This window comes from Maniola hyperantus, chromosome 25 (genome assembly GCF_902806685.2).
Source record: "Maniola hyperantus chromosome 25, iAphHyp1.2, whole genome shotgun sequence".
Taxonomy (NCBI): domain Eukaryota; kingdom Metazoa; phylum Arthropoda; class Insecta; order Lepidoptera; family Nymphalidae; genus Maniola; species Maniola hyperantus.
In genome coordinates, this window is record NC_048560.1 from 5,407,156 (window position 1) to 5,425,341 (window position 18,186).

At 38.5% G+C, this 18,186-nt stretch overlaps 1 protein-coding gene across 1 annotated transcript; it reads left to right on the forward strand.

Annotated features, from left to right (window-relative positions):
- The first annotated feature begins 9 nt into the window (after positions 1-9).
- On the forward strand, positions 10-17,690 carry tsr (Cofilin/actin-depolymerizing factor homolog tsr). Its single transcript, XM_069507270.1, has 4 exons — positions 10-503; positions 14,007-14,197; positions 14,859-14,990; positions 16,130-17,690. Exons 1-4 carry the CDS (start codon positions 501-503, stop codon positions 16,248-16,250), a joined length of 447 nt encoding a protein of 148 aa, XP_069363371.1. The 5' UTR covers positions 10-500; the 3' UTR covers positions 16,251-17,690.
- Positions 17,691-18,186: the final 496 nt, after the last annotated feature.

The window sequence follows — 18,186 nt, forward strand, 5'->3', positions numbered from 1 at the left end:
GTTATCAAAATCCAAACGTGAAGAGATGTTTTGAAGTAGTTGTTTCGCTACGCTGAAAAGACCTACGTATTTTATCTAATCTCTTCGTATCTGAGGTTTCTTTAAAATAAAATCATCTCTATTTATTTCTGTAGTCGTATTACGTGCTGAAACGGAGCTACTAGTATTTTGAAAAGTTGTCATCTTGTGACATCACTGCATAAAAATATTAATACATTATAGTATTCTATATCGTTATTTTTTGTAAAAATTTATATTTTTTTAATAATTTAACAGTATAAATAAACATTCCACGAAATTGTTGTGATTTTCCAATTAAAACTTAATCAAAAAAGTTACCGTGTTGACCCATTTTGATAATTTTGACACATGCGCTGATTGGTCGCTACGAGTACGAAGTTGCACTTAGCCAACGTTACAAATCAGTGTTGTTCCGGTCGCCGTTGTCGTGGAGTCAGTGAAGTTTAGTGGTGGAATTTTTACGTGCCTAACATAAAAAAATGGTAAGTTATGACAATAAATTGCAGTGCTTCACGATTGTGCTATGTTTTGTTAAAAAAATACCGTGTGAAAATTCGTCAAAATGGCGCATTACGGCCCGTCTACTACCGGCGCGGCCGTCGGCCATTATTTGGCCAAGTCTGCCGACTTCGCACGCCTTTTCAATCGAAAAAGTTGTCACCGTTCAGTGATTTTATGCCACGTGTTGTTTTTAGCTGGATAATTATGCCCCAAAAAGTGCTCTTGAGGACCCGGTTAGTCTTTCCGGGTAGAATGGTGTTAAATTTCACTTAAGTATGTGAAAGGTTTCTGTATCACCGCCTTTTATGACGAAGTAGCGGTGTTTACGCGTTGAATTTTCGTGGTTTAGCGGTTATCAGTCGCCAGCCGGCGAGGGCATCGAACCTGCGGCATTGCTATGCGCAGTCGCTTTACTACTTAACCATATATGGCATAGTGTCTTGTACTGCGATTTCAAGTCTATTTTGGGGGGCGAATCGACTGGGCGTCTCCTTTCCCCCTTCGTCACTGAAATAACCATTTACATACACTAAATTCCACTATCAATGCCAAGGTTACTAACCTGCTATCTGTATCTATATAAGTACATAAATCCGTTATCAGTTCTTATACGAATCGTATTGTAACATTTTAACTAAATGGTTCCCTTATGTGTTCAGTATGGATGTTGTTTGAGGCCTAATGAGTCATAGGTTAAGATGAATCACCAGTTTTTTATCGCAGTAACTTTCACTACAGGTTAATCATTAGCGAGTCGCCGGTATGACGTATCACGTATGACATGAAAATACGCTAGTGTAGGACATGCGGCGTTTTACTGTGGTCTGTGACGATGTTAAGGGTCCTTTACACTTTCAAAGACCTCAGTGCCTTCCTATTATTGTCTGATAAAATATAGTCCATGCAAAACAAGTAGTCCAATCTGAAGTTGCAACATAGTGGTTTTTAAGAAAATTATTGTAAAACAGAATAAAATACTAATCTAAATATTATACATCTAAAAAGAAAAGGTGACTGACTGACTGATCTATCACCGCACAGCTCTACTGGACGGATCTGACTGAAATTTTGCATGCAGATAGCTATTATGACGTAGGCATCTGCTAAGAAAGGTTTTTTGAAAATTCAACCCCTAAGGGGGTGAAATAGGGGTTTGAAATTTGTGTAGTCCACACGGACGAAGTCGCGAGCATAAGCTAGTTACCAATAATTACTTACTCACATACTTTAGAATTCAAGTTCAGAATACATTGATATTACCCTATCAATGAAAACTTTCTCTATTTGGCTGTATTGACCAACAGTCAAAATTAATAATTTATTTGTAATCTATCGATAAGTTACTCTAGCAATGTTGTTATTTAATAAAAATTATCATAATAATATGGTCTATTTTGCCAAATAGCAGAATTGCTAAATTGTCAGAAAAGACCATACAATATTTTGAAAAATATTGTTTCTAAGTAACCTATATATAAAATAAAATAAAAACGTATAGGTTTGTATGAATGTTAGTATGAATGTTTTGTATAAACCTATTAAATTCTTATTCACTCTGGGCTGGTTTCCGCACTTAAAGCCATAAGCCTTTTGTTAGCCCCAGATTATGACTTTTATTTTAATCTGAAGCCTTATTTTGTAGTTGAAACAGTGACATTAAAATGCTGTGATAATAATAATTCCAAACATTGTGGTTTGCATCTAGTTACAGGTTAATAAGGATTTTCCTTATATGGATAATATTAAATATACAAGTGCCCTGTATATGTATTGACATTGGCTTTATGTATAACATTACAGGTTTTATATTCAAGGTGGTGTACATGAGAAGATGGATTATATCTAGGTCACTATTAAAGTGTTAACAGACCATTTTATTGTTGAACCTGTTACTACTTTAGTACACGACAGGTCGAGATGACAATCTGGGTGGGGATGCACGCACAACCCCTGTGCTAATTCGGTGCGAGGCGTCCCCTGCCTCATACCCCAATTGCCATCTCGACATATCGCAAACTCTAGGGAAAGATTGAAAAAACCCAGCCTGTGTGGTAGACTAAGCCCTAAACCCTTCTCATTCTAAGAAGGAGACCTGTGCTCAAATGTGGTTGTGGGCCAGTAAATGGTTGATCCTGATGATGATAAATATATGATAAGTATTTACTGTAGACTTAATTGCTACAAAGTACACAAAAATTCAAAATTCAAATAATTTATTCAAAATCTAAATATATAAAAGGAAAAGGTGACTGATTGACTGACTGATCTATCAACGCACGGCTCAAACTACTGGACGGATCGGGCTGAAATTTGGCATGCAGATAGCTGAAAGGATAGAAGAAAGGATTTTTGGAAATTCAACTCCTAAGGGGGTAAAATAGGGGTTTGAAATATGTAGTCCACGCGGACGAAGTCGCGAGCATAAGTTAGTAGGTAATAAATTACTCTTTTTGATTGTCAGTTGTTGGATTTGTAAGATAAAGTGGTGATAATTAGAGCCTCAATAGCTCAACCGGTGTAGGAGTGGACTCAAAACCGAAAGGTCGACGGTTCAAACCCCGCCCGTTGCACTATTGTCGTACCTACTCCTAGCACAAGCCTGACGCTTAATTGGAGAGGAAAGGGGAATATTAGTCATTTAATATGGCTAATATTCTTTTTAAAAAAAAAAAAAAAAAAAAAACGGTGATACGCAAACTTAAAACTAAAGCTACGATGGTTCCAAATGCGCCCAGTGCATTGTAATCTCCTTATATTTATTTTCTTTACTGTTACAATCTTAATGCATACTGCATAATATATACTTTTTCACACTACATACAAAGTAGATGACACACTATTAGTCTGCTATCCATAATAATTCATTAACTTTTAAATTAATAGTCTGCAGTTTTTAATATTATGCGCATAAAATATATACTGATCCGTTACAAAGCCAGCAAGTCTAGCTAGCATGTATTAATAGTTATAATAATATGTTCTAACTAGGTGACCCGCCCCGGCTTTGCTCTACTGGAGTTTTCAAATATCGTGATAACGTAGCTATATCTTAATTGAAAGCTTAAATACCAATTTCTATGGATGTAATTTGAAAGGCAAGCATGAATAGATCTGCCTAGATGAGTGTTGCATCCTAGACTTGTAGAATTCATCACATTATCTAACAAGAACTATTATCGCAAGGCCCTTTTATTATGACTCCTAGACACCTTTGCATCATTACTTTTATTTAAACCCATATACATATATATATACTAGCAGATGCCCGCGACTTTGTCCACGTACTGGTTTTACATGAGAGCTGAAATTTTCCCGCTGCAAAAGGCCGCACTTACCTACTCACTCAATCTCACCTTAAGACACGGAACCCAGAATACCTAAATGCCAATTTTCATATTTCTAACTTCAAAAACGTAGGATTTTCATATAACCCTTCCACCCCCATTTTACTCCCTTAGGGGGGGAATTTAGTTAGATCCTTTCTTATCTGATACCTACCCCCTAGAAATAGCCTAAATTTCAAGTAAAAATAACAATTGTTAAAACTTTTCTATAAAAACATTGCCCCCCTATTTTACCACCCTTAAGGGGGGAATTTCCCAAATTGAATTATACAGGGGGGAATTTTTCAAAACCGTTTCTTAGCTGATACCTACGTCCTAGAAAGAACCTACCTTCCAAATTTCAAGTTTGTAGGCTTTATAGTTTCTGAGATTTCGTGATTAGTCAGTCAGTCAGTGAGTGAGTGGTATTTCTCTTTTATATATTTAGATATGTATATATATATATATATATATATATATATATACATACTATTCATATTAAACTTTAGACTGCAATGCTGTGCGAGCTGATTTCCACTTTATTCTGTCACCAAGAGTCGCTATTTATTTAAATGCTCCGTAAGGAATTTCACCCTCACCATCTGGGTGTCTGGTGCACTTCGACCGTCCGCTGCGCCAGATCCTTCTTTCCACGCACGTGCAAACTGTGGAACCAACTCCCATCAGCGGTGTTCCCACTAGATTATAACATGGGGTTATTCAAGGGGCGGACCAACAAATTCCTAAAAGGCCGGCAACGCATCGGCGGCTCCTCTGGTGCTGCAAATGTTCATGGGCGGCGGTAATCACTTAACATCAGGTGACCCGCCTGCTCGCTTGCTCGCTATATCTATTAAAAAAAAAAAAAAAAAAAAAAAAAATGCCTTTGCGAAATGAGGCTTCTGTACATGTTATGTACCTACAGTACGCGACCGAAAGTAATGTACATCGACCTGTAGAAGGAGATAGCAGATTAGTAGAGCGCTGTATATAGGTATGAGTGACGGAGACACCGCTCTACAACGCCGAAATGTCATTCTAAAGGCCGATGTTCATTGCTGTAGGCCGTGTACTGTACCTACGAACTCAAAATCACAAAAACACTGAAATATATCATGTACAATACCGACAGTCGCCCACCTTACACCCATGTTCTAAATTTTGGAGCTTAGACTTGACCAAGGTTTCGTCGCCTATGAGTTCTAGCGCAACGGTCCACCGAATCCAATACATCAAGCTGGTACTTGTGTATAGCATTCTTGACCTTTGCAATAAAGCCGCGATCAGTCACAGTACATTTGACAATGAATTCGCGGCCGAATCGATGTCATTGGCGTGAGTCATTGACCTGACGTCAGAGCGGCGGAGGTCGTTCGCCTCTCACCCTTCGATCTTTTTAAGAGGGCTGCTGGTTTGATATTGTAGAGGGATGCTGTTATCTGTGCTTTTTTTAAGGGTCAAGTGTATGGTGGCTGTAGACTAGAATCTAGATTTTATAACGATCTTGTTGATTCAACATATTTTGTTTTTTTAGACTTTTTTAGATAGCCTAGTGGTTAGAACGTCCGCCTCATATTTGGGAGGTTGGAGGTTTAATTCCTCCAAAACATTTCGCGTCCCATCTTAGGCCACATCATCACTTTCCATCAGGTGTGATTGTGGTCAAGCGTATACCTATAATGAATTTAAAAAAAACACCTCTAAATAAAAAAAAATAAACAATTAAATATTAAGCTTTAAGTAGGCTGATTGATTGATACGAATTTTACTAACTGCGACTTTTTCTAAAATCACAAGTCATGACCTTACTTCTTGTCGTATTCATCATTTCTAACGATCATTAATCATAATATGGGAGGAGTCTTCTTAGAAAAACAATGGGCTCCCAGATCCTTTTACAGACGAGTCTATATTTAATGTATAGAAATCGTCGAGTTATAGTTTTATTATTTATAGGCACCAGCGCATACACGGCGTATGCTACTACGCTAAAAAAACTCTAAACATATCTTCGCATTATTGCCTTTCTAATGAAACCGGTTTGAGCATCGGTATTTATCGCACTTCAATAATTTTAAATACATAAAAGGAAAAGGTGACTGACTGATTGGTCTATCAACGCACAGTTCAGACTACTGGACGGATCGGGCTGAAATTTCGCATGCAGATAACTATTATGACGTAGGCATCCGCTAAGAAAGGGTTTTTGAAAATTCAACCCCTAAGGGGGTGAAATAGGGGTTTGAAGTTTGTGTAGTCCACGCGGACAAAGTCGCGAGCATAAGCTAGTACAGTCCAAAGTACCTACAACATTTTTAGGGTTCCGTACCTCAAAAGGAAAAACGGAATCCTTATTTAGTTACTTTGTTGTCTGTCTGTCTGTCTGTCTGACAGTCAAGAAACCTACAGGGTACTTCCCGTTGACCTAGAATCATGAAATTTGGCAGGTAGGTAGATTTTATAGCTGACATTTGGGAAAAAATCTGAAAACCGTGAATTTAGGGTTAGATCACACAAAAAAAATTAAATTGTGGTCATGAACTAATAATTAGTATTTTCAACTTTCGAAGTGAGATAACTATATCAAGTGGGGTATCATTATGAAAGGTCTTCACATGTACATTCTAAAACAGATTTTTATTTATTTTTATGCATTATCGTGCAAAATGTCGAAAAAATACGACTGTAGTACGGATCCCTCATTGCGCGAGCCTGACTCACACTTGGCCGGTTTATTAATATCATCATTCGATAACAGAGTCCATCCCCCGTTGGGACAGTGCCTTCCGGTTAATGTGTCCCCAAAGGAAATCCTTGTCTCGCAACGACAAATATTTTATTCAAGTCTGCCCCCCAATTGTGTAAGAATAACCATTTCATGGCTATCGCAATCGTCAAGAAATTCTGCCCTTTCATTGGTTGATTCGCTGTTTACATTTTTTCACAGCTAATCAAAGGGCAGAATTCTTGACGATTGCGATAGCCATGAAATGGTTATTCTTACACAATTGGGGGGCTGATTTTCATTCTAACAACATTTCATGACGAGGCCGATAGATGCGTTTCCGACAGCTCTTGGCGATTAAACCTATGAATTTGACTAATTAGTATTAATAACATACTTTTTATCCCGGAAAATTGAGAGTTCCCACGGGATTTTCGAAAAACCTAAATTCACGCGGACGAAATCGCGGGCATTAGTCACTACCCATATTATTAATGCGAATGTATGTTTGTTGGTTTGTCCTTCAATCATGCCGCAATAGATCGACGTGATTTTTTGCATGGATATAGTTAAAGATCTGGAAAGTGACAGGCTATTTTTAAAAACCTTATATTCATCACCTAGTTTTATTCATAAATGCGTGTGTTTGTTTCTTAGTATGTCCTTCCATCGACATATTTTTTGCATTGATCAACATCATGATCACCCATAGCCGACCTACTAGGTATTTAGCATGGACCACAGGTCTCCTCCCGGAATGAGAAGGGCTTAGGCCATAGTCCGTCACGCTCTGACCAAGTGCAGATTAGCTGAGTTCACAGTTCACACATATTTGAGAACATTGTGGAGAACTCTGCAGGTTTCCTCACGATGTTTTCCTTAAACTCAAGCACTCCCAAAAGTTGGAGGTGCATGCCCGGGATCGAACCCTCGACCTCCCGACAAGAAGGCGGACGTCATAACCACTAGGCTATCTACATTTTTTTCTAGACCCTAAATACAGGGTGTAACCCCTCATTTTGTAGTTTTAGTGATTTAGTATCTTTCAAACCCGCAATGTAAAGCGCGCAAAACTCGGGCCAATGACCCGCCTAGACGTGGCATTGACTCCGAGATATTTTATTTGCAATACATCGTGAACTTTTACAAAATATGGGATTTTTAAAATTTATGTTTCGCGTTTTGTTTTTTTGTGTGGTATTAGTACTATCGCCTGTCTTCGTTTTTGCTAGCGTTCTGATTACAACCTGTATATCTTAAAGTCTACAAAGTTATAAGTCATCAAAATTGACTTTAATAAAAATTCTTATGCAGAACAGACCGCAGCTAGAGCAAACCAAACACTAGCGTATCTTTCCTCGATGTTACATGTTGTCTAGGAAATCGATACTAACTCTGCGGCACAGATATCACACGAGTAGATATCAGATAGGTATGTCCAGATATGAAACTAGCGTGGCCCCCTCAGTCCCTCTCGCTCAAGCAGAGGTACTTGTGAAATGTTATTCCGTCTATTTTACGTTCGCTTCGGCTATTGTAGCCTAGTATACTGCAACCCACCATTGCACAATAACTTCAAAAACAACAAAACAACAAAACGAATCAATTATTTATTTACAATACTTGAGTCAGCATAACCTCACTTCACGTTGTTTGCCAAAACCTCACGTACAAATACATTTTGGCAAACAAAAAAGTGGCCACGGTGATAAGGACAAGACATAATCATTTTGTCACGTTCTAATAAGAGCTTAAATGCATTTAGCTATCTCGCTCTAACAGTAAGTGTCACAATAGGGCTACTTCTAATAGTCCTTGTTCTGAGAACTGCTGATATATTGCGCCCTTCGTTGCAGCACCACAGTTTACGGCAGTTAGGGAACTTCTAACATAACATCGCGTCGAGGCTTCGACGTCACTGATAGGCCTCAAATGTTAGTTAGTCTATTTGACGCTAGGTTGCCCTATTTTTCTTTGATTTTAGTTCACCATACCATCCTGAATAGACGATATCTAAATAAATAAAAGAAAAAGGTGACTGACTGACTGATTGATCTATCAACGCACACCTGAAACTACTGGACGGGTCGGGCTGAAATTTGGCATGCAGATAGCTATTATGACGTAGGCATCCGCTAAGAAAGGATTTTAGAAAATTCAAACCCTAAGGGGGTGGAATAGGGGTTTAAAATTTTAGTTGTTGCCAAGAATAACATAAATTTAGCCAATCGCAACAATTGAGATTGCAATAACGATTGATCCAGTTTTTCCGCAATCGACCCGCTGATTGACTCTCGCGTTGGCTAAAATACAGCTACAGCAAGAATACCATACTATAAATTCAGACAATCACAAAAATAACTAGGTATGTCATAGTCTTACTGAATACTGAGTGAATTAAACTGAAAGCGCATATTTTTCACTAGCAACACTATTGAGACGGTTCGTTGGGATTCCTATGCAAATAATATTATTTCACATTAAGTGAAACCATACTGATACTTAAGTAAACGTTGTTTATTTTGCTAATAGCGAAGGTGACGACTTATGTCGACGTAACAAACTTTTAAAATACCAGCTACTTAGGGTATATTTATTTTTAGGGTTCCGTACCTCAAAAGGAAAAAGGGAACCCTTATAGGATCACTTTGTTGTCTGTCTGTTTGTCTGTTAAGAAACCTATAGGATACTTCTCGTAAAACTAGAATCATCAAATTTGGTAGGAAGTTAGGTCTAATAACACGATTAGAAAAAGTAAGCATATTATTAATTAGTTAGTTACATTAAAAAAAACCCGACTGCAAAGAAGCCTACAAAGCTTTAAACAAACTTTAATTATTGAGAGCAAACTAACAAATGTCCAGAACGTAAAATTACCAAAGATTCTATACTGTGTGGGCTTGCCCGTTTGTCGTCACTCGCTTCTAATATTAACCGTCGCCTATTTACTAGTATCTCATCACTAAGCTGATTATATTCTTTCCACATTGTTTGTATTCGTCGTTTGTAAACGGTTCTTCTCATTGAGAAACTAAAGCGCATGTGTTATCTAAATATATATAAAAGGAAAAGGTTGCTGGCTGACTGACTGATCTATCAACGCATAGCTCAAACTGCTGGACGGATCGGGCTGAAATTTGGCATGCAGAAGCTATTATGACGTAGGCATCCGCTAAGGATATTTGAAAATTCAACCCCTAAGGGGGTGAAATTTGTGAAGTCCATGCGGACAAAGTCCAAGCCTAAGCTAGTTACTAGTATCATATAACGTGCATAACATTTGCCCCCAAAAACGTCTATTGGTCACAGTTCACGAAAGTTAGGAAACTTCTAACAAAACGTCGATGCTTCAACGTCACTGGCAGGCGTCAAATGTTAGTACCTACATTTGACGCAGGTAGCCTTATTGGTAGGGTAGCCCTATTTCATTGATTAACGTCCCCATAGCCTAATATTTGACATAATCGTCGATTCAGGATCAAACCGAGAGTTCCCTCACACTAGTTCACTCTGACTTCGTAATGACCACAATCATTCATGAGTGTTACGACGAAGAAAATATGAGTAAGAGCGGTTACGCACTGCATCCGATCCGAGTCCGTGAAAATACGTTCCTTTTTGTTTTGTGTGGTAGCTTATGACCAATGTCGTAGATAATCGCTGGTATTCTCACGGATGACGGAAGTGCAGTGCGAAATCGCCGTAACACCATCTTTCATCATAGACTGCATCATCACTTGTCATGAGATCATATCCAAGCACAAAGTTGTGGACAGAAGAATTCTATAAGGATGAGTCATGTGCGGATTTTTCTATCCACAACTTTGTGCTTAGATGTGATCTCATGGCTGGTAATGATAAAGTTTATGATGGAAGATAGTCAATAGTCATGACTGTTATTTTTGCAATAATATTTAATCAATTACTGATTCCTCCGCGTCACCGTTTAATCACTCGTACAATCTGTAAACTTACGATAAATAATTATTATCTTCAATTCAATGTCATTATCGCAGGTATTTTACCTAGATGATACTTTATTACAATCAATAAATCCTTTATTTGCTATGCAATTGTAATGTTAGAGATTTTGCAATTTTGCAATGCAAGTGCATTACTCAAGGCAAGGCTATGTTTAAAAGGCGTGTAAACAATTCCAAGATCTAGGACTTTTCTCACGAACTTGCCTGAGCTCCTGCTGGCCGTCGACACCAGTCAAATGAAGATTTCGAAGAGAAGTTGGCACGATTAAACGGTCGTTTCTCTCTGCTCCTCTCCTGCGCTCCGCCTCTGGAAGGTGCGAAAGTCATTTATGGGAATGAGTGTAATATTTTATAATAAAATTCCACAAGCAATTTTAGACTTGCCTTTACACAAGTTTAAAAAATGTGTTAAAAGTATGCTCCTAAAAAAAGCATATTATACAGTCGCAGACTATGTAAACGATAAAAAAGCTTGGATTTGACTCGCTCCAGCAATGCACGGGGCTGCAATGGCTTGTATAGTACGGTATAATAACATTGTAAATTGAAAAATTAAAAAGAGCAACCGCCGAGTTTCTTGCTGGTTCTTCTCGGTAGGAACGGCATTCCGAACCAGTGGTAAATTAAAACTACCTGACTATTCATAAGCACTTTTAAAAAGTTTACATGAATAAAAAAACATTCTATTCTATTCTATTCTGAAGTGCACCAGCGCCATCCAGTTCTTGGTCTCTGTATGAAGTCTCTAATCTCCCGAAAGTGTTTGTAAGCTTTCGGCACGGCACGACACGGCAGCTCCACATGACTACAAGATGTGTCTACAAGACTGGCATATGTGGAGCTGCCGTGTGACAACCCGCTGACTAAGCCCTTGTTGCAGTTAGGAAACAATTTCTGCATGCTTCTATAGGTGAGGTATCCATTATGGTACAAGGTCACGGGTCGAATTCAGCGGATATAATATGTACATATGTACCGGTCAACGTGTAGGTACCAGCCGATTGTTGATACCATGCGCTTTTTTAGGGGGTCAATGTAGAGTCTTTTTCTTACTTAAACCAGGATAGCTCCTGAAATACGGGTCTAATTTTAATTAATTTGGTATTAATTTAAATTTTACAGTATAGCCTTTGAAATGGTACCATTTTTATTAATCTTTACTAGTCATTTAGTTCTTAAAATCGTTCGTACATCTTCAAAGCAAATACGCTCGAACCTAGACATCATCTTTGCTTTCCATAACACAAGCCAAATCAGATTAATAGGTAGACCCAATACGACTATACGAGAATCATGCCAGATCCAAGACCCTCCCCTCATCATCATTATCAACCGATAGACGTCCACTGCTGGGCCATAATATGTATTCCACACACCACGGTCTTGCGCCTGAATCCAAAGGTTCCCTGCGACTCGTTTGACGTCGTCTATCCACCCAAGTCTTCCAACGCTGCGCTTTCCAGTGCGTAGACCAAAGACCCTACTTCATAAAAAAAGTTAAAATATTTTTTCGATAAAACTCCCCTTTCTAAACTGTATCAATGAATTGAACTCTACATTATTTATCTGTAGACGAAAGCGAGTCGCATCGGGTGGTGTACCCACCCGCATGGGCGTATATAAATAGACGCATCGGCCGTCTAAATGCAGACACGCATAACCAACACGTGCGTCTGCCTAGGAGATGTATCGACAGACATGCACAAGTTTTGGTTGCTTCAAACAAAAAATAACAATACATTGTGGCTAATTCTGGCATACACAATCTCTAAACTGATAGTGTGGTACTGATTCTGAGCACACCTAAATTTTAGAGTATTCGCATCCTCTTTAATTTGCTAGAAAGTTCGTCTGCCTACTTATACCTTTCAACTTTTAAGATTTTGATAATAGAATTTACTATTTTTGTTAAAACTACATTACACAAAAAAATTAAATTGTGTTCATAAACTAATAAATAATTAGTATTTTCAATTTTCGTAGTGAGATAACTATATCAAGTGGGGTATCATATGAAAGGTCTTCACCTGTGCATTCTAAAACAGATTTTTATTTATTTTTTGAATTATCGTGCAAAATGTAGAAAAATTACGACTGTATTACGGAACCTTCGGTGCGCGAGCCTGACTCGCACTTGGCCGGTTTTTTACTAACCCTACCATCCCACAGTATTGTTTTGACATTAGTAAACAAATTGCTCTCACATATTATATTTACAAAGTACTAAAGAGAACTAAAATAGTAAGATGTGTAACGCCAGGTGCTCATTATGTGAACGCGACAGGATAGATTTATGACGAACGAAATAGTATATTTTGACAGAGTACCCTACTTACTTTAAAGCTCTTAACCTAGTATCGTGTACCAGTATGTCTTGGAAGTCGTTAGTCTTAAAATACGGAATAATTAAATTGATTAAAACATTAGTTTTGGCCAAGAAGTTTTAAACAGCGTTGCCAACTACTCTCGGCACTAAACCTACCTCGAAAATGCATGAGAACTATGATAATTTTGTAAATAGGACTAAAATTATTGAAAACAATGTTATATGACGGAGTAATAAAGATATTCAAAATTAAAACTTGCTAAATGAAAACTACCCGACGATTCGAAAGCGCTTGTAAAAAGTCTACTTGAATAAAAACATATTCTATTCTATTCTATTCTATTATTTCCTCTATTATAAACAAAACTTAGATGTTTCACTTTTGACGACCTCCCTGGCGCAGTGGTAAGCGCTGTGGTGTTATTAGTGGGAGGTGCCGGGTTCGATTCCTGGCAGGGTTTGGAATTTTATAATTTCTAAATTTCTGGTCCGGTCTGGTGGGAGGCTTCGGCCGTGGCTAGTTACCACCCTACCAGCAAAGCCGTGCCGCCAAGCGATTTATCGTTCCTGTACGCTGCCGTGTAGAAACCAAAGGGGTATGGGTTTAATAAAAACTGCTATACCCCTTCCAGACTAGCCCGCTACCACCTTAGGCTACATCATCACTTACCACTAGGTGAGATTGCAGTCAAGGGCTAACCTGTATCCGAATTTTAATTTAATTTAATTAAATTTATTCTGTAGAGATAAACAGTTACAATGAGAAATATAGATAGTATATAATATATAAAAACAGTTAAACCAAGTCTCCAATGAGAGATTAATACTTATAATAATAATTATGTCCGTCACACGGGCATAGTACGCATATGAAAAATTAGGCACAGTATAAAATCACTAACTAGGTAGGTAACAAACTAAAATCGACTAAAGTATAAACTATAACTAGGCAGAATTTGATAATACAAAACTTTCTTATTTTTTTGTCTTGTTATATATAATATATTTTTTTGTTATATCTGCCATATTTTGTCATTACGTCATGTACTTATTCAGGATAACTGACTGAATAGTTGTAGGTATGTATTATGTACGTTACTTTACACAATGTTTCAACTCTTTTCCAGGCGTCCGGTGTTACAGTCTCGGACGCGTGCAAAACCACGTACGAAGAGATAAAGAAAGATAAGAAGCACCGCTACGTGGTGTTCTACATCCGCGACGAGAAGCAGATCGACGTCGAGACCGTCGGCGGGCGCAACGCTGAATATGACCAATTCCTTGAGGATCTGCAGAAAGGCGGCACCGGCGAGTGCAGGTGAGTTGTTTCTTCTTCTCTCTGGGCTGGTTTTCACACTTAAATGTGCTCACTTAAATGTCTGTTGTGCGTGCATTCCCCGCCGAAGTCTTCACTCCAGCCATCCAAGCTCGCTCTAGAAGCCGAGTAGACCCCCAGGTTGCCGAGGGCTTCAGGGAGTGAGGTTTGGAATATTTTATTTTATTTTTTTATTTATTTATTGTTGGACTATTTAGTCTCCCTTACGACAAGCATGAACTTCTTATGTCCCTCATAATTATCATCAACCCATCTCTACTGAGCACAGGTCTTCTCTCTGAATTAGAAAAGTTTGGTGATAGTCTACCATGCAAGCCAAATGCGTATTGGCAGACTTCACACACCTTAGAGAACTTTCATGCATGCAGGTTTCCTCACGATTTATTTAATTGCTTAAACACACGATGCAACCATACTACTATTATAAATGCTAAAGTGTTTGTTTGTTGGTTTATTGGTTTGTCTTTCAGATTGACATGATTTTTTGCACGGGTATAGTTAAGACCTGGAGAGTGACATAGCCTAACTTTTTATCCCAGCGAATTGGTTTCTTTAGGATTTTAAGTATACTAAATCCACAGGAAGTCATCAGTATAGTAGTAAAAATATAACAATGTCAGTATGTTTGTATAATCTATTCCAGATATGGACTGTTCGACTTTGAATACACACACCAGTGTCAAGGCACGTCGGAGGCGAGCAAGAAACAGAAGCTCTTCCTCATGTCGTGGTGCCCAGACACTGCCAAGGTCAAGAAGAAGATGTTGTACTCTAGGTGAGTACTGCGGCAGGCTTCGGCCGTGGCTAGTTGCCACCCTACCGACAACGTGCCGTGCCGCCAAGCGATGTAGCGTTCCGGTACGATGCCGTGTAAAAACAAAAGAGGCATGGGTTTAATAAAAACTGCCATACCCCTTCCAGGTTAGCCCGCGTCCATCTAAGACTCCATCATCACTTACCACCAGGTGAGATTGCAGGCAAGGGCTAACTTGTATCTGAATTTTAAAAAAAGCACTTGTAACACGCGACGGCATGTCACGCCACCCCACGGCATGCTATCCAATGCCACCCCATGGCACGCTACATTTATTACAGCATAATAATTATATCAAATGTTTATTTTATACCTTCACTTTCCTCAAAGTCAAATCATTTATTCAAAATAGGTAACACAGCTGTTTGGTAAATAATCGCATTTGTAATAATTAATTACATAAACTTCTACTAAAAGCTTCGAGGGTTCCAAACACGCCCAGGTCTGAGGAGAGCCCATAATAAACTCAGCCTATAAAGTTTTATTTCATTTACAAAATTCTGGATACCAAGAACAATAAATTATGCAAATTTTAGGGCTGAGTTTTTAATCGCAAGATTTAGCGCATTAAAAAAAAATAGCATTGTGCATTTTCGTTGTTCCGTGAAAAGCATAGCACATTTATATAGCACTAGCTGACCTGCCCCGGCTTCGCTCGGGTGGAGTTTAGAAAATTGAGGAGGAGGTTGAATTAAATTTTTCTCTCTGTAAGAACCATCCTCGTACTTCAAGGAATATTATTAAAAAAAATTGCGAAATCGGTTCAGCTGTTCTCGAGATTTGCGATGAGCAACACATTTTGTGATTCATTTTTATATTATAGAGATAGTTGGCTACCGTGCATTTCTTGGCAACACTGGTACTTAGGAAGCAGTGTTGCCAACTGTTCCAAGAAATGATATACCTCCTAAAATACCCGGCTGAGTTTGTGGTTTTAGTTTTAAGTTCGCGTAAAAATTATCACCACTATTTCATCATCTTACAAATGCAACAACCGACTATCAAAAAGTGTAATTTATTACCTATTTTGAACAAACCATTTGACTTTGACTTTGAATGATAACTTCTTTAAGGCTGACTGTTATTTTTCTGTTCGGCAGCTCATTCGATGCGCTGAAGAAGTCGCTGGTAGGCGTACAGAAGTACATCCAAGCGACCGACCTCTCCGAAGCCTCCCAAGAGGCCGTCGAAGAGAAACTGCGCGCCACGGACCGCCAGTAAACGCATTTACCCGCAATGTTCGACCACGCACCGTGTGCTACGATCGGCCGCAGTCTAGCGAGCGTACAGAGGAGAAACGACCGTATTAATTATGCCTGCAAATGAGCTTCAAAGTATCGACTAGATGGGGTTGTTGAAGGTCGACGGCAACGAGACTTTATCGTCGATGATGAAACTAGTCAATAAAAGGTTTTTTCTAGTTTATGTTGTAGACTGAACAACGTTTATATTGTCGATGACGTCAACACTGCAAAACGCGATGCAATGTCACTTTGAAATAGTTAATGCGTCGACGGCAAACAAAAAAAAGTTGTTTATTCGTTGACGCCAAAAAACCGTCCGTTGACGTCAGTGAAACTATTTAAGTTTCACTGCTACTACGATTCATGGGGCTTATCATTTCCATACAATTTCCATGATTTGGCAGCGGCTATTATCTGTCAAATCGTGAGTTTTTTAATGAGGTTGGCAGTTTTTTTGCATGGTTCTTGCACACTCACGTAGGAGATAAATTTCGTCGGATACTGTAGAACTAAACCAAACGAGTTTGTGAAACGTCTATCCCCGTCTGTTCTGCCCAAGTACCCTCGTTACTGATCTGTACGTTCGCTAAACTGTGGTTTAATTATAGTCGCGCAAAACCAGACTGACTGACGTTAGAAAAAATATGTATTTTTATTAATTTATTGTTTTTTTTTTTAAATAAAGTAGGAAACTGATTAAAAGAGGTTATCCGGATTATAAAATTGGAGATTGTGTCTTGAATCTTGATAGTCTGTATAATCGAGTTTCCAGTGAAAACATACATAATAGTAGTGTTAGATATTATGTAAAGCTACGATTAGAAATTGAACAGTATTGTTAATTGTAAAAGGAGGGTAGTTAGTTACCGGATTGCATTTTAAAACAGTTCTATATTTGAATTTCACAATTTTGCGCGACTATAGGTAGTCTTAAAACAGGTTTTTTATAATCGAAAGGAGTAGAGCTCTCAGTGAAAAAAAAGGGTTCTTTTATACTGTCAGTTGTCCTTAAGCTTGAAACAAAAACGTACGGTCTGTCGGCATATTTGTACAGATATAGTGAATTATGTAACTATATTTACCGACTGCGCGGTGTAGCATAAGGGACGATTATGTAATAATTTAAATTATACTAATTATTATATATATTTTTCCTATAAAATAACTAAAGAGTAAGATAAGCTCAAACTAAATTAATTCGTTCACGACTATGGGCGTGATTTCTTTTTTTTCTACTTCAGTCCGGCTTTTTATACATTACTTAGATTGTAAATGTGAAGAAACTTCATCAAAATGGCTACTTATGGTTTTCATTTGATCTTTTGCTACTGCAGATAGCTTGTAAATGCGGTCCAAGCGGCCGGTTGATAAGTATTTTGTAACCAATTTATCCAGAAATACACTCGATATAAGTGAATATTAGTGGTTTTATTGAACTGAACTTTTGACTTAGTCTGCGACCTAAGTGGGAGCGGGTGCGTCCGCGGACGTGTTCTAATCGAGAGTGGGTGCCGAGCGGCATGGAACGTATGGCATCGCGCGCGCAGGACGCACCCGCTCCCCCACCTGAGCTGAGCCGCAAGCAAATCTGAATTTAGTGATAAGTTGTTCCTTGCTTGCCGCATCCTCCCCACTTAGGGTGAGATCTATAGAGCGCACTTTGACTTCGCTAAGACAAAACGACAGATTTATGTGAGAGATATACCTCTGTCTCGTTTTAACTCAATCTTCACCCTAAGGGTGAGATCTATAGAGCGCACTTTGACTTTGCAAAGACTACTGTTAAAACGAGACTGAGGTATATTTCTCACATAAATCTGTCTCGTTTTAACTCTAATCTTTTTAGCTAGCGTAGCGCGCACCACGGTGCGGTGAGTTGTGGTGCGTTTTGAAATCCGTTTTATCCAGTGCGG